The following is a 16,363-nucleotide window of genomic DNA, read 5'->3' as shown; positions in this document are numbered from 1 at the left end:
GGACGAAGCGGAGGGGGATGATGGTTGTTTTTATTGTACTAATATCATGCGATAGACCATGAAAGAGGGGCATGGACACAACGGAATCCAGGCCTTTAACGTTTGATGATCTCAGCAGCATTGGTGTGCCCGGTGAGATGCGATCTTATCCTGGGATGCTTGCCCGAACCAGGCGTGGCAAGTACATCCCCGACGTATATGCATGGTTTACATGATAGGACTAAAAGGACAACATATACAAAGACGCTACCAATTGAACACTTCGAGGGTGACGCGCGTTTTGTTTCAAAAAAGCTTGATCAAGTGATGCCATATATTCGTCTCCCACAAACTATTGCTAACAATCAAAAGCCTGGGATTCCATTCAGACACTCCAGCCTGTCTACAGTAACTTTTCCCAAGACCGTCCCCATTTGGCCCAGCGTGCTGCGCCATTCTACAGCTTTCCCATCATTGGCCGGTAACCATTATTCCAAGTCTTTACGCAAAGAGCTTCAGGCCACTGCCATGCTTGCCAATCTCGCACACCTCGCAGACCTTGCAAACTGTTCCCTTGTACTTACTGTGGTACTTGGAACCGTCAAAGGCGCACTCTTCGTACGAAGTGCCACTGTAGATGGGGCTGTGACTTGCCGCGCAAATCTCAAACTCGGCAAATTGGTCGAATTCAATCTCAATCGCATCTGAGGGGTTGCGCTCGCATTGAGCCTTTGCCTTCTTGGCCTGCGTTGATTGTCAGTTGGGAACAGATTTCACCAGTAAAAAATATTGGTGGTACTCACGTTTTCGGTCAGCTTGCTCGAACCGCCATTGGCAATAATCCGGTTGGCGAAGCTCAGTGCTGATCCGTAGTTCTTGTTCCTTATCGCCAACTGCATTGCGTTGTGCAGAGCGAGTTGTCGGTGGGGAACCTCAATCTTGGGGATGGTGAAGTAGGCAGACAGCTCCAGGCTGCGCTTGAGCTCATCACCGGCGGTGCCGAGTTTGCGACGGCTAAGCTCAATCTCCATAGCAACAGCATACTCGCTGGCTGACGTGATGAGCTTCTTTGCCTCGGCCACCTCACTCTCGCTGGATACTGCATTAATGAGAATGGCGTGAAGGATACCCTTGAAGACCTTGAGACCATCCTCGAGCTTGTTTGTCTTCATAGAGTTGTAGCCCTGTTGAAGGTCGTTGGTAGCCAGGAACTCAAGGTCGCGAGGCACAACGGGCAGCACCTTCCTAGGATCCGTTTCTTCAACTGTACGTCGCACATAATTGATCAGAGGAGGAAGGTTAGCAGAGGCTGGGAGATACGTTTTTGATGCCTGGTAGACCTCAAGGAAGCGAGGCTTAAGCGGTGCAAAGTTGACTGCTCCCACTTGTCTGTTGAGGAGCTGCATCGCTGACTCGAACGAGCCACCAGCGACATGATCCGCGGCAAGAGGAGAGTTACGAGCCCAGAGGTCGGCTTCGCTGCTACCGGCACCACCAGCCTCTGAGCTGTCAACATTCACGAAGTCGCTTTCAATCTCGGGAACGACGTCATCGCCCAAATCCCAGCCTGCAGCATCCTCGTCGTCATCAACGTCAATGAGGTTACCGTTCTTCTTCGCAGCACCGACCTCTTCAACAGCGTCGTCAAAGCCGTTGGCGGCTGCGGGCTCGTCCTCCAAGGACAGACCCTCAACCTGGCCAAGCAGTGCCTTCTCAAAGACTGACTGCGACGTCGCCTTTGTGGGCCAGTTTGCCTTGAATGTGGGAACGACGGGCTTGGGTGGGGTTAGGGCCTCTCCGATTGTCGGCGTCTCCAGTTGATCTTCAGTGAGACCGGTGGCCTCGAGAATGGCCTGGCACTCCTCTTCCAGGCCGTGAGACTTAGCAGTCATGTATGCTAGCGGATCTGCCACAATATTAGTCGACTAAAGTATTCCTCACACCACTTCAACTTACAGAGGTCAATCTCCTTGAACATCTGGATACGGTCCTCCACCTCGCCAAGGAACAAGGCGTTCTGGAACCGTGCAGTAAAGTCACCACGGTGCTCAGCGATCTTGGCCATACGGGCAAGTTTGGAGTGGTCACCCGTAGACAGGTACAAGAAAGAAAGCTTGTCGAACTGCTTGAGCTTTTGGTACGCCATCTCGACGATCTGATGGTTACCGTGAGCCAAAGCCTCCGCACTTAGTCTTTGCCATAGCTTAGGGCGATCCAGCTCCTTGGCCATCTCAACGGCAACATCGAGATTGCCGCACTCAATGGCAAGCTCGAATCGGGTCGTGGGGTCTTGGACGAACTGCAGAGCAATCTCGGGGTAGCCCTTCTTCTGGAGGTAGGAGATGATAGATTGGCCGACGAGACTGGAGGTCTGTATGATGTGGAGCATCTCCTCGTAGTTCCTCTTGACGAGGGCAAGCTTGAATCGGTACTCGGTAGGGTCAACGTTCAAGACCTTGGGCTTGGCCGCTCTGTCAAGGCAGTACACATTGCGGCCCTTGACCCGAACCAAGTAGACAGTCTGGTCCAGAGTGCGAACGATGCCATTGTCGCCATTGAGAAGCGTGTACTTGATGTGGTTGAGGGTCGAGTACAGCAGAACACCGGCGTCGTCCCATGTTGCGCTCTTGATACGGATAGTCTCATGCAGGGTGCTAACCTGCTCAAGGGTTTTGGTTACAATAGTGACGTTGTGCTTGCTCAAAAGTGCTGCGTAGAGACCGTCGTTGGACCACACAACGTACTTGACGCCGTTGACAGCTAGCTCAGCGACGCTCTTCTTCTGCTGGATGTCGTAGAGGTGAACGACCGTGGGAGTGATGATGAGAAGGTTGCCGGTACCACCAAAGTAAATATCGCTGGTTCCGACAGGCGGCTTGAAAGATCGGGTCGTGTTGTTGGACAGGTCCTTGATATCAATCGTCTGGCTGGAGGTGTTCAAAACAGCAAAGCGGTTACGTGCGACGAAGATGGCCGAGTTGCCCTGACCACGCTTCGACTCGGTGGGCTCGATCGCGCCGGATCCGTCGCGAGGGAGGTTGATCAACTCGTAGGACCCGCTGTCGGAGGGAGAAGTGACAAGAACCGAGCGCTCGGCAGGGTTGTAGGAAAGAGTCCGTGGCGGGGTCCAGGGGCTGCCGAGCTTCTTCAGCGACAGTAGAGTCGGGCTCTCGATGGTCTTCTGGAAGTCGTATGACTTGACGTGTTTCTCCTTGGTGATGTAGAAGAGGTTGTTCTGGTATACCGCAGACGCCGGCCTTTCTCTCTCCAACTTGAAGACCATGACACCGTTGTCATGACCAGCGGCGAAGAGGTTGATCTCGGGGTGGGCAGCAATGACCCAGAATCGATCGTTCTCGCGCTTGAAGGATTGCACCGCAGTGCGCTTGTTGAGGTCCCAGACGCGAATGGTCTTGTCTTCTCCGACGGAGAGAATCAGGTCCTGGTGGGGGTGAAACAGACAGCCAGAGGCGTTCTGGAAGTGTCCTCTGCACGTGTCAACCTCCCAGGCCTTGGTTTCGCTCATGCGCCAAAGCTTGACGAGTCGATCATCGCCAGCAGAAACAATGAGGGGCATGGTAGGGTGGAAAGCGACCCAGTTCACGCCACGATCATGGCCTTCCAAAACAAACTTGACTACAGCGTCGGTGTTACCAAACATGTCGGTCTGGTTCTGGTTCGCCCGCGCGACCTGGTCTTCGAAGGTCATCGATGTCGGCGCCGAGTGCTTCTTGCGCAGGCCGGAAATATCCCAGACACGGACGGACTGGTCGAGGGAGGCAGAGACAACGAGGTCGTCCTTCGGGTGGAATTGGGCGCACATAGCGTAGTGGTTATGTCCTGTCATCGTGCAGACTGCAATGCAAGCCATGGTCAGTCATCCATCATGGGCGTTCAAGGGATCCTAGGGGTTGTGCGCACTAAGAGAGCGATTTTGCCAGTTCCATATCCTGATGGTCTGGTCGTCGGAAGCCGACAGAATCCACGGCAGCTCGTGATGGAAGAAGACAGTGCGGACATAGTCCAGATGACCGTTCAGAGTGAACAAGCATCGGCGGGTCTGATAGGACCAGACCTTGATCTTGTAATCGTCGCCTCCCGACACGAAGAGGGGTTGCGTCTTGTGGAAGTCAATTCCTCGAACCGGGCCATCGTGCTCTTCGAATCGATCGATCAATGTGCCCATACGGTAATCCCAAAGCTGGATGGTGGAGGAGTGAAGGGCGACGAGGATCCATGGTCTGGAAGCTATACGTCAGCCAGGGGGCACATCTCGCGAGCGGTAGGTCTGGACAGGATGCTTACCTCTTGGGGTGAAAGGCGATGCCCTTCGCGCGGGAGGACTTGGACTCGAACTACAGGCTACGTGAGCAATGAAGCCCATGCGATAGGGAGCGCCGACTCAATGCGCCGTAGACGGGGCATACCTTGGTCAACATGCCCGAGGAGGCCTGCATTTTGGCGGGGAGGTGAAGCCGGAGCTTCTAGCAACCAGCAAGGGGAACAGGCGGCACCTCTGGAGGTAGTGTTCGAGTGCAGGCCAGCTTACCGACCAAGAGAGGTTGCAGCTGGAATTGGGGAGGATAGTGACATTCACGGGTCACAGAGAGGCGCGGTGAAGGGGTTGGATGCGTAGATGTATCCGTAGTAGGTAGAGAGATACGTAAAGGCCACTTCCTCGTCTCAGAGCCCCTAGTAACAATTCCGCTTCGTGGCCATCTGTAAAGTGTGGGTTGCTTGTGGGTCCAATGGCGCCGATTGGGCTGACAAGAGCTTCCGCATCAGAGTTCTGCCGGCCTCCGGAATCTCACCGCCCAAGCTGGACGGCCCCCTTGCCGTGACTGCCAAAGTCGCCTGTGGCCCCAGGCACCTGCCCCTCCAGTAGGCCCGTTTTCTGCCGCTGCTCCCGTGGACCTAAGACCCCTGGCGTAGACGACGCTAGTCCTGTTTGGTACAGCTCTTTTTGTCAATGTGTTCAGAAGGCGCGCGGGCTCACTTACACTTGGCCCCCGGCTACGGTAGGCCTAAACGGTACTTGATTTCAAGGACCCCTCCAAGCATTCTTGCAACAATTATGCGACAGAGGCGATAAATACCACTAGATAATCAGGCGCTCCTGCCTCACTCATTCTTCGACCCACGGAATTTCCAGAAGCAACTTGCCTTGTCTGCTTCCTAGAAAGCCCCGTCCACCCAACCCAACCAAGAACGTCGTCACCACTCTCTCCCACCCCGTCAACTGAAAGCAACTACAACCCCGGAGGACAGCCCTGCGCCGGCCGTCACGTTTCCTCCTTCACCATGGTGCGCCTGGCTCAACTGCCAACGGGCCTTGCCCTGACGCTGTTGGCAGCCGTCAATGTCGCAGCAGTTCCCTCGGTCACTGTGGACATGAAGGCCGCCTTCCCGTCTGGCCCTTACCTTCTCGAACTGCTGTAAGCTACCTCGTCCGCAACTTGGATACCTTTATACCTCGCTGCATCGCAGAGCTGACCTCTTGTCCCTCAGTGAAACCGCCGCGGGTGAAAACGCAACTGCTTATTTCCCGCTGCTCGACCGTATCGCTAGCGGACACTTTAGCGGAACCAAGTCCGATAAAGAAGTCTACGACAAGTTCCTCCACGTCCTTCACGAGGATGGACACATTACCGCTCCTGAAGCGCTCTCCACCTTCAAGTTGGCTCTGTCTCTGAGAACTGCCGCCCCACGAATCGAGGCTCACTATCAGTATTACCGAACTGCCGTTGAACCGAAACTCGGACCTGGCGCCCGGGATGGTTGCGAAATATGGGCCGAGCTGGAGGGAAAGCAGTACTGCGCTCCGTCTCTCGACACGCCCAAGGACTCCAATTTTGGTGGGGCGAAGGCTCTACCCTTTGACCGAGTTCTGGGATCAGGCAACGGGGCCGTCCTTTATGCAGACCCGACTTCCTCTGCTTTCGGTGCCTTCCACAGCACCTTGGCAAAGAAGGCTCGCAACGGCGAGATTGAATACCGTCTGCGTTACACGAAGCCCGCGGGCAGCTACGAGGAACCCCTACCTGTCAGCGGTTATGGTGTTGAACTGGCATTGAAGAGGACCGACTACATCGTTATTGATGATCGAGAGGCGCATAGCGATGATTCACAAAAGACCGTTACCTCCGAGGAAGTTCTCGATGCTGAGGAGGAGGTGGCCGATCTGAAGCCGCTGGCTAAGTCGGAACTCCATGAGCTCGGCCTCAAGGCCGCTTCGTTCGTCATGCAGAGCCAAAACCCCTTCGAGGCCCTGCTCAGATTGACCCAGGATTTCCCCAAGTTCTCGACGTCAATTGCCGCCCACAATGTCTCTACAGACTTCCTTGCCGAGCACCAACAGAACCGCCAACAACTAGTACCTAGCGGCATGAACGTTCTCTGGATGAACGGTATCCAACTCATTGAGCGCCAGATTGAGGCTTTTACTTTGATTGATCTTCTCCGACGCGAACGCAAACTGATTGACGGCGTACGTGATCTTGGTTTCTCTGGAGGTCAGGCGGTGTCTCTCCTTGGCCACCCCAAGGTTGCCGAGTCTAAATCAGATGAGGAACCCCTGCGCTTTGACTGGACGGATGATGTTGAAGACCACAGTGTCATTATGTTCCTCAACGATCTTGAAAAGGATGAGCGATACGAAGATTTCCCAGACCAATTGATGTCGGTAAGTCTTCCATGGCATTTTTCTGTTGTTTCGAGGGCAGGTAAACTCATCCGTTTCTAGCTCCTCCAGCGTGTTTACCCCGGCCAGCTGCCTCCAATCAAGAGAGACATTTTCAACCTCATTGTTCCCGTGGACTTCTCCAAGATGGAAGACCTTAGCGTGGTGGCCCAGCTCAACTCATTTATTCAGCGGAAAGTTCCAATCCGCTTTGGCTTGGTCCCTCTGACGCCCACGGAAGATGCTGCCAATATCAGCAAGGTTCTCTACTATCTCCTCGACGTTTACGGCTTGGATGTGTTCGTGGAGTACCTGGACGTTGCCATGCAAGAGTCCAAGACAGAAAAGCCCGATCAAAGTTCATTTGAGAAAGCTGTCAAGGATCGCGAAGCGCTTCCAGATTCAAAAATACTCTCTTTTGATGAGGTCTTGCAGTCCGAGGAGCTTGACAAGGTAGTCAAATTTGCCCAAAGTTGGGCGAGAAGGCTGAACGCGAACACCCCCGTTCCACCCGTTTTCATCAACGGCCTGGCCGTCCCTCGTGAAAAGAACTGGCTTCAGGCTATGAGTATGAAGGCCACAGGTGATTTGCAGTTGATTCAGCGGGCTGTCTACACGGGTACGATTGACGAAGAAGGATGGATTCCGGACTACTTCCTCGAAAAGGCAGTCAAACGACGCAATACCTACATCTATCCGGAAGACGATAAATCTCTCAAGATCCTCGATGTCAACAAAATCTATACTGAACATGACAGTCTCTTCGGCAAAATCCCAGTCATTGAGGCTTACGCAGACTCTACCAAGGAGAATTGGGCAGTGTTGACGGTCGTGGGTGATTTCACCTCCGACGAAGGAGCTAACCTTTTGCTCTCAGCTTTGGCATTCCGCCGCAACAACCCTGGCGTTCGGCTAGATATTCTCCACAATCCTTCAGTATCTGCGTCAGCCTCTGCTGTCAACACAGCATTGATGAATATCGGTGACAAGCTCGCCGATGTTGAGTCTCTCCCTGATATCAAGGGAATCGTTGATGGTGCTGCTGGTGATTCAGAGGGAATTTATGCGGCAGATCTCAACGAATTCTTGTCCTTCGCCGCTATTCAGCCCGGTTCAAGCGTACTAATTCTTAACGGACGAGTAATTGGACCCTTCGCCGAAACTGAGCCTTTCCATGGCGATGACTTCCAATACGTCCTTGAGTTTGAACAAAAAGTTCGCATTCTCCCCGTCTACACAGCGGTTGACGAGTTGGGCTTGACTGATAAAATCTCTGGGCCTCTGGCAGCCGCCAAAATTACATCAGTCACGGCTTTGTCAACCATATCCGATCTTCCAGCCGGTATTTTCGAGTCTGCGCCATCCTTGCGTATCAGTGCTCACGATACCTGGAACTCGACTTACACCGCCATTCAAATTGGAAACCCCGAGACCTCAAGCATTCATCTGGTTGGCGTTTTGAATCCTGCCAGTGAGCAGGCTCAGCGATGGGCGCCAATTCTGAAGGTCCTCTCCGAGCTGGACGGAGTGTATCTGAAGCTCTTCCTCAACCCGAAGGATAAGATCGACGAGCTCCCTGTGAAGAGATTCTTCCGATACGTTTTGGAGTCCCAACCGAGTTTCGATGAATCTGGCAATGTGCGAGCCCTGGAGGCATCTTTCAAGAGTTTGCCTTCAGAGGCTCTTCTGAATGCAGGCATGGATGTACCTCCATCTTGGCTGGTTGCACCTAAGGTCTCAGTACATGACCCAGACAACATCAAGCTGAGCTCCATCAAGGCGAACGTGCACGCTTCCTATGAGCTCGAGAGTATTCTTATTGAGGGACACTCCCGCGAGGGCCAGCAAACAGCACCACCACGCGGTGCGCAACTCGTCCTGGGCACTGAGAAGGATCCCCATTTCGCCGATACTATTATCATGGCCAACCTTGGTTACTTCCAATTCAAGGCCAATCCAGGGTTTTACAACATTCAACTCAAGCAAGGAAGAAGCTCTGACATCTTCACCATCGATAGCATCGGTGCGAAGGGGTGGACTCCCGTACCAGGCGATGAGGGCACTGAGGTAGTGCTAATGGATTTCCAGGGCACGACCCTGTACCCTCGTTTGTCTCGCCAGCCGGGCCAAGAAGAAGCGGATGTTTTGGCAGAAGTTGAGGACAACAGCATCGTTGGCCGGGGCTTCAAGTTCGCCGAAGGCATTCTCGGCAAGAAAAAGTCTGCATCTGATGAGGAGCACGCCGAGATAAACATCTTCTCTGTTGCCAGTGGCCACCTCTATGAGCGCATGCTGAACATCATGATGGTCAGCGTCATGAAGAACACTAAGCACACAGTCAAGTTTTGGTTCATTGAGCAATTTCTATCTCCTTCGTTCAAAGAATTCATCCCGCATATGGCCGAGGAGTACGGATTCAAATACGAAATGGTAACATTCAAGTGGCCTCACTGGCTACGCCAGCAAAAGGAGAAGCAGCGTGAGATCTGGGGCTACAAGATCCTCTTTCTCGATGTTCTTTTCCCGCTGTCCCTCGACAAGGTTATCTTCGTCGATGCCGACCAGATCGTCCGCACCGACATGATCACCCTCGTCAACCTCGACCTGGAGGGCAAGCCTTATGGCTTCACCCCCATGTGCGACTCCCGCACCGAAATGGAGGGCTTCCGCTTCTGGAAACAGGGCTACTGGGCTAACTACCTGCGTGGTCAACCCTATCACATCTCAGCCCTGTACGTGGTCGATCTTCGTCGTTTCCGCGAGATCGCTGCCGGCGATCGTTTGCGCCAAACCTACCACTCCCTCAGCGCCGACCCCAACAGTCTGGCCAACTTGGACCAAGACCTGCCCAACCACATGCAGTTCCAGATCCCCATCCACAGCCTGCCGCAAGAGTGGCTGTGGTGCGAGACTTGGTGCTCCGACGAGAGCCAGCGCGATGCAAAGACTATTGATCTGTGCAATAACCCGCAGACCAAGGAGCCCAAGCTCGACCGCGCTCGTCGCCAGGTGCCTGAGTGGACAGTTTACGATGACGAGATTGCCGCCCTCGACCGCAAGCGCAAGGGTCTGCCGGTCGAGGCGCCCAAGAAGGAAGATGTCAAGGATGGGCGCGAGGAGGAGCAACAGAAACCGGTTGTGGAGGAGAAGAACGCGAAGAGCCGCAACTGGGAGGAGCCTCCTGCGGAGAAGACGCATGTGATAGACGAGCTATAGACGGTGATGTCGAGGTTTTTGTGTATATTGCATACACAGCATTAGATGGGAAGAAAGATGACATTGCACATATTTCTTTTGATTTGTTCTCGAGCGTGAAATGCTCTTAGAGTACCGCCACGTAGCGTGTATCACCTGTGGCAAACAATCCATCTGCACTGGACACGTCATAACATCCGATTTCATAACCCAAATACAGCTTCCTTGCACCTTGACACCATCGCCATCCGAAACTCATCAACTCCAGACACGTTCTACAAGCCTTGAACAACACTCTCTAATCATAGTACATGCAAGTAACCCTCATCTAATGCGAAATGTACTGGAACACAGCCGACACTTCGGGCTCACCACACTCCTGTCTCAATAGGAGATCCTGAATGGGCTTCAACCCCTCATTCACGAAATGGTTCCACGTACTCGTGTCACCGTACAACATGGCAGGCGATTTGATATATTGCCTGCCATCAGGCTTGCACCGCTTACATTTGAATGTGTCATGCGTGTCCGAATTTGTGCCCGGTCGGTACTGGAATAACTCGCGCAGGCTGTCCAACGAGAAGTGGCGCTCGACGTCCTCGGCTGAGTCGACAACGCAACTTGACAGAGACTGCTTGTGAGACTGACGCTGGAATATCTTCTCCTCAATGGTACCTGTGGCGATGAAACGGTAGACGAAGCAGTCCTTTTTCTGGCCGTCACGCCACACGCGAGCGAGAGCTTGCTGATCTGCGGCGGGGTTCCAATCGGGATCGAAGAGAACCAGTCGGTTGGCGCCGATGAGATTGAGACCGCAACCACCGGCCTTGGAACTGAGGAGGAAAACGAATTCTTCTCCGTCAGGGTTGTTAAACTTGTCAACGAGCTTCTGGCGCTTGTTGACGTTCATGGTACCGTCGAGGCGTAGACAGCCATATGCCCGGGAACGGCAAAGCTTTTCGAACAGATCCAGAGTCTGCGTGTAGTTGCTAATAAGCACAATCTTGTCGTTTGTATCCTGACGAATGCGGGCTAGCATGCGGTCGAGAACCTGCATCTTGCCTGAGTACCAAGGTTTGATGTCCCTATCACGTCCTCGAGCTTCTTTGGGCACGTAATCATCGGGACAGCAATTTTCTGATCCGGGCAAGTCATCTGCTATATTGAGCAGGTCCGGGTGATTGCAAAGCTTCTTGAGAATGTTGATGGCCTTAAGGGGCTGGCTACCCTTACCGCGCAAAAGCGCCTGAATGTCCGGACTGGTAATGAAGTAATTGTAAAGATCGAGCTGGAAGGGCGCAAGATTGCAGAACACAACGTGTTCATACTTGACGGGTAGGTACTTGGACAAGATGTCATTAGTGCGGCGAATGATAAACTTGTTGACAATGGCCAAGAGCTCAGACAGACACTCATCGCCCTTCTTTCTCTCAGCCTCGGTGGCATCGGCGTCTCGTCCGCGCAAAATAGGAAGCTCGAATCGTTTGCGGAATTCCAAACGAGTGCCAAGCAGATCAGGGTTTGCGAAACTGATCAAGGAGAAGTATTCCGATAAGTCGTTTTGAATGGGTGTTCCGGACAGAATAACTCGCCGTGTGACATTGAGGTTGTTCAGTGCACTAAACGTCTGGCTGTCTCCGTTCTTGAGTCTGTGGCCCTCGTCACAAAGCATTAGACCAATCTTGGTATGCTTCAACTCCTCAACATTGAGACGTAGAGTTTCGTAAGACACGATGATGACTGGCCGAGTGACTGCTCTACCACTAGCAATGGCCCACTGGCGCAGCTGTCGTGTCAGCTCCTCTTTTGATGCCTTTCCGTCGATCGCAAAGGGAGTGATGGCGTCGGCGCCCAACCATTTCACCAACTCATTCGCCCAGTTGCGTACCAAACTGGAAGGGCAGGCCACGATGGCCTTCTGAATGGTATTTTTTCCGGCGTCTGGGGATTGTTTCAAAAGAGTCCATAGCAAAGTAATGCATTGGAGCGTCTTGCCCAGACCCATCTCGTCAGCCATGATGCAGCCGTTCGCCTTCTCCTCAATCATGCCAGTGACGCATCTGTACATGAACTTAACACCCTCGACCTGATGTGGTCTGAGAACCTTGGCCAGCCGCGGGTCAATGACGACAGGTACTCGGGGGTGCTCCCCTTCAACCTTTTTCTTGATTCCGAGAATCTCGGCCAAGCTTTTGTGGACGAGAGGCGCGTCAATTTTAGTTTTGGTCTCGGCATCCTCTTTAACCTCTTTCTTCTCGGTCTCCTTGGGCTTGTCGTCTACAGTCGGGTCGTACAGTACAATTGAAAATTCGCCACTGGGGTCATGCAACGGTTTGGCGATGAAAGTAGCTCCCGTGCGCAGGCCAAGAGTTGGGGGAGGTCGATTAGGGTTCCACGACGACGAGTCTTTGTTGATGAGTGGTACGGAGAATGCCTTGCGGAACACTGTTGACCTGTCCTTGGCCTGAAATACTGGGAACTTGTTTACGTCGCGGTTGGCGAGAGCAAGTCGGTCGGCGTTGGTCCAAGGCTTGTCTGCGTCGGCGTCGCCATCGGCACCCTTGTAGTCGACCCTCCTCTTCTTTCGCGCCGGCCGATCAGTTGCAACGGTTCTCGTTGCTGATCCGGGACATTTGAATGGCTTATGTAGCCTGTCAACAGATTGAGGAGTAGTCCATTTCTTGGCGGGGATGTTCTCCTTGTTGGCGCCCGGGGTGGCGGTAACATCGACAGTCCTATGGAAGAGTTAACAAGCGGTTCTTGGGCATAAAGTAGTATGAGACAAGAAATAACATACATGATGGGCCGCGATTGACAGTTTTACAAGTCTGCAGGTGCAGAGTATGCGACACCTTGGTGAACTGTCGCAGAGAGCAAGAGAGTGGCGGATAATCATGGGAGGGGGGGAATGAATCCTGGGTTCCGGTTGTTGATTTGGAGAAAGCGCGACTAGGCCCGCGTCGCCACCCAAACACGCTGTCACCTGATCGCGCTAGGCAGGCAGCCGAGCCATTAAGCATTACGGTTCTGCTTATATAACGCGTTATGGTCAATGCTCCCGCCACCTTCCTATACTAGGTCGTTACCAAATCAAAATGTCTGCAGAGACCAACCGATCGATCGAACCGTGGAGTTGGACGGTGCATGAGAACTAGAGCTGACGTTGCCTTGGTCTTCGTCGTCCTAAACATACAGCCGACGATGGTGGTAGGTGGTGATACGCGGCCAGTCAACTCTCATGTGTGGTTACTCTCGTAGTCAGGTGTTGAAATACGACTCTTAAATCCCATTAAAACTTCTGATAATATGGCTTCACGATGCACTCTCCCCATGTTTGTAGAGTTACGAACGGACTCTGACCCGAAACAATGCATTGTGTAAACTTGGGAATATTGTTAAATTCATAGCCGTCCAGAAGAACTGTACTAACATTGTGCAAGGTTACCCCAAATTCTACGGCGCATGGGTCCTCCTCCCTCCCTTGACGTCAGGCAACATGGGGAGCTCGGAACCTCTCGGATATTTTTCCTTTCCCAATCTCAAATCTCACCAAAAATCATTCGACAGCGACAACCTGAATAAATCCACATTCCAACTCCATTGTCTCGTATCGCGTCTTGTCGTGTCGCCAGCCTGCCCTCTCTTCCACTCTTGTATCTGTCAATTGACTCACGCCCGAACTCAATTGGCTTCCTACCCGCACATCAATCCACCACCACCCACCCATACGCAACAGCATCTTCACGTGCTCGACGTCTGACACAGACACAGACGCACTGGCTGCGGCATCTCTAACAGTGGATCCGGATCCGGCCCCCGGCAACTTTCGACGTGGACTCGGTCTCGAATACCGCCCAAGCAGACAAGCACAAATGTCACAGCCTCTGCCCTCGTCTTCCCCTCCTTCCGGGACCCCGCTCCGCCCTCCTTCTGCCCGCTCCATCTGGATCGCCGACAACTGGACTTCCATCCTCGGCGGCACCATCTTTGCCCATTTCGCTCATTACCAATACCTCACCCGCGTCCGCAAACCGAACCCGAACCCGCTGAAGAATGCCCGCTTTTGGGCCATAGCCGGCGGCGGATGGATGCTCTCTTACCTCGGCATCATCACCCTAGTCGCTGTCGCCCAAGCCCGCGTCAACCACTACCGCGATCCTGACACCCGCGGCCTGTACCGCCATTCGTGATTCCGGTACAGACAACGGCATCTTGCCAATTAACAAAATCATTTGAATCCGCACCTCAGACATTGCCACAATGTCGGCCGACTTTTGGGCCGGCTACATTAGCGGCGCCGTGGGCATCATAATCGGGAACCCACTCGACCTCCTCAAAGTCCGTCTCCAAGCCCGTACCACCCTCCCCGCTGCAGGCCAAACCCCGACCACCGCCGCGACCGCGACCTCCTACATCCGCCAATTCGAGTCCCCCGCCTCACTCGTGACCGGCTCCGCCGCCCCGATCCTCGGCTACGGTGCCCTCAACGCCCTCCTCTTCGTCTCCTACAATCGCACCGAAGCCGCCCTTAACTCGGCCCTCGACGTAAAATCCAGCCTCTGGACCACCTGGGTGGCCGGCGCTGTTGGCGGTCTGGCCACCTGGGTCGTGAGCACCCCGACCGAGCTGATCAAGTGTCGCGCCCAACTGTCATCACCACCGGCGTCGAGCTGGGCCATCACCAGGAACGTGTGGCGCGCCGAGGGTGTGCGGGGGCTGTACTTTGGCGGCGTGGTTACAGCGCTGCGGGACAGTATTGGCTACGGATTCTACTTCTGGTCGTATGAGCTCAGCACACGGTGGATGGGCGTTGGCGGCGACGGGGTCAAGGAGACGAATTTCCGGGAGGAGGCCGCCAAGGTACTCTTCTGCGGCGGTCTTGCTGGGATCGTTACCTGGGTGAGCATCTTCCCGCTCGACGTCATCAAGACGCGCGTGCAAACGCAGGCGTTTGAGGCTTCGGGGGAGACATCGCCCCTGCTTGGGGCGAGGGGCTCACCGCAACAATTGCCTAAGCGTGCGGGCGCGATGCAGGTCGCCAAGGAGGCATACCAACAAGGCGGCATGAAGGTCTTCTTTAGGGGACTTACCATTTGCAGTGTGCGTGCATTTATTGTCAACGCGGTCCAGTGGGCTGTGTACGAGTGGGCCATGCACGAGATGGGCGAGGGCAGAAGACGACCTACAGCGATTGAGCCCGCAGGTCAGGCGTTATGAGTGCCATTACTTGATGCCATCCGTTGATTTTGGATTGTGTTAATACCCCGCGGTTTCAAGTACCAACCCTGATGGTTATTTGAATGTCTCCGCGTCGAAGCTCCATGGGCCACACTAGTTGGTAAAGTTGCCGAATACTCTCCGGCATGATGGGAACTTCCCAGCTGTGCTCGAACACATTGATATATCAGGATATCAATTTCTATAAGAACGTCAAGCCGCCAGGTTAGAGGCTGTACTTCTAAAGGCAAACATAGACAAGAGTAGAAACTATTGTTCCAAACCAGAAACCATCCGAAACTATGTCCTCCGTAACTGAGTCCCGAACAACGTCCCTTGCGAAGCTCAATCGCGTATTCTGGGAGTCAGTCACCTCTTGGGATCCCCGTCAGCTCCCCGCATACAACTGACAGGCAGACACATAGTGCAAACGCAGACACCTTCTTCGAGCAAGACTGGCTTAAGGCCTACGTCGAGCAACTCACCCGATTCCTCCGCATCCAGGCCCCAAACTTGGGCCTGCGGCCACGGGACTCATCCGATCCCGTCCGTCTTCTGGACTATGCTTGCGCCTACGGGGGTGCTTCCTGGGTACGTTGTGGCGCATGCATTTACTCGCCTCTCCGGCTAATATGAAGCATACACCAGGCCCTTGCCCCCTTCGTCGATGAGATTCTCGGCATCGACGTCGCCCCCGCCATCGTAGCCCGCTTCAATGATTGCGCGACACGCCTGGGCTACGACTCCTCCCAAGCCCATGCCATCGCAGGTGACTTGTATACAGATGCATCGCTAGCATCTCCTGGAACATTTGACGTGGTCATCATCTCCATGGCGTTGCACCACCTCGACGACCCGCCCGCCATGCTGAATCTCCTCGCTCAGCGTCTCAAACCTGGCGGCGTTCTCATTGCCGTTGAAGGGATAGACCACAATGAACCATCGGCGAAGGAGGTGAAAGCGGTCGGTGAATCTCAGCCTGAAGATGCTGAGGTTTTTGAGCATGAGGTGCTTAAAACGACGAATCGGCACGTCGTGTTCAGTGAGGATGTTTTCAAGCGGTGGTTTGAGGATTCCGGGTGCGATGGGGAGAAGTATGTGTATATCATCAACGATGAGGTCTGTCACATCCCTGAGAACATTGCTGGAAGACCCGGTGGTTTGAACAAAAAGCTAGTCATTGCTGCTTCGGTGAAGGAATCTTAAAGTTTTGTAAAGACCGGTTGCTTGAGCTAGATTTACTTCTTCATGAGTCTAATGTTTATGATATTGATAAGTCGCGGGCTGAAGATA

The 16,363-nt window shown here is 53.8% G+C and overlaps 6 protein-coding genes across 6 annotated transcripts; 4 read left to right on the top strand and 2 right to left on the bottom strand.

Moving 5' to 3' along the window:
• Window positions 1-480: 480 nt before the first annotated feature.
• On the bottom strand, window positions 481-4,436 carry EsH8_VI_000767 (coatomer subunit alpha; the record flags this gene model as incomplete). The annotated part of the gene is made up of 6 exons (XM_083272020.1): window positions 481-723; window positions 783-1,885; window positions 1,936-3,834; window positions 3,901-4,220; window positions 4,285-4,334; window positions 4,407-4,436. 6 exons carry the CDS (start codon window positions 4,434-4,436, stop codon window positions 481-483), a joined length of 3,645 nt encoding a protein of 1,214 aa, XP_083127194.1.
• An 844-nt stretch (window positions 4,437-5,280) lies between these two features.
• On the top strand, window positions 5,281-9,874 carry EsH8_VI_000766 (UDP-glucose:glycoprotein glucosyltransferase-domain-containing protein; the record flags this gene model as incomplete). The annotated part of the gene is made up of 3 exons (XM_083272019.1): window positions 5,281-5,414; window positions 5,488-6,661; window positions 6,722-9,874. 3 exons carry the CDS (start codon window positions 5,281-5,283, stop codon window positions 9,872-9,874), a joined length of 4,461 nt encoding a protein of 1,486 aa, XP_083127193.1.
• A 307-nt stretch (window positions 9,875-10,181) lies between these two features.
• EsH8_VI_000765 (DNA-dependent ATPase RAD54) lies at window positions 10,182-13,093 on the bottom strand (the record flags this gene model as incomplete). The annotated part of the gene is made up of 2 exons (XM_083272018.1): window positions 10,182-12,588; window positions 13,047-13,093. 2 exons carry the CDS (start codon window positions 13,091-13,093, stop codon window positions 10,182-10,184), a joined length of 2,454 nt encoding a protein of 817 aa, XP_083127192.1.
• A 632-nt stretch (window positions 13,094-13,725) lies between these two features.
• Window positions 13,726-14,043, top strand: EsH8_VI_000764 (uncharacterized protein; the record flags this gene model as incomplete). The annotated part of the gene is made up of 1 exon (XM_083272017.1): window positions 13,726-14,043. The coding sequence occupies one exon, from the start codon at window positions 13,726-13,728 to the stop codon at window positions 14,041-14,043; it is 318 nt and encodes a 105-aa protein (XP_083127191.1).
• Window positions 14,044-14,113: 70 nt separating this feature from the next.
• EsH8_VI_000763 (mitochondrial carrier domain-containing protein) lies at window positions 14,114-15,070 on the top strand (the record flags this gene model as incomplete). Its single annotated transcript, XM_083272016.1, has 1 exon — window positions 14,114-15,070. The coding sequence occupies one exon, from the start codon at window positions 14,114-14,116 to the stop codon at window positions 15,068-15,070; it is 957 nt and encodes a 318-aa protein (XP_083127190.1).
• A 302-nt stretch (window positions 15,071-15,372) lies between these two features.
• On the top strand, window positions 15,373-16,276 carry EsH8_VI_000762 (class I SAM-dependent methyltransferase; the record flags this gene model as incomplete). Its single annotated transcript, XM_083272015.1, has 3 exons — window positions 15,373-15,434; window positions 15,496-15,661; window positions 15,719-16,276. The coding sequence occupies 3 exons, from the start codon at window positions 15,373-15,375 to the stop codon at window positions 16,274-16,276; spliced, it is 786 nt and encodes a 261-aa protein (XP_083127189.1).
• Window positions 16,277-16,363: the final 87 nt, after the last annotated feature.

Source organism: Colletotrichum jinshuiense, chromosome 6 (genome assembly GCF_051148585.1).
Source record: "Colletotrichum jinshuiense chromosome 6, complete sequence".
Classification (NCBI taxonomy): Eukaryota; Fungi; Ascomycota; class Sordariomycetes; order Glomerellales; family Glomerellaceae; genus Colletotrichum; species Colletotrichum jinshuiense.
Note: the sequence above shows the minus strand (reverse complement) of the source record. Positions and strands in the feature narration are given on the sequence as shown.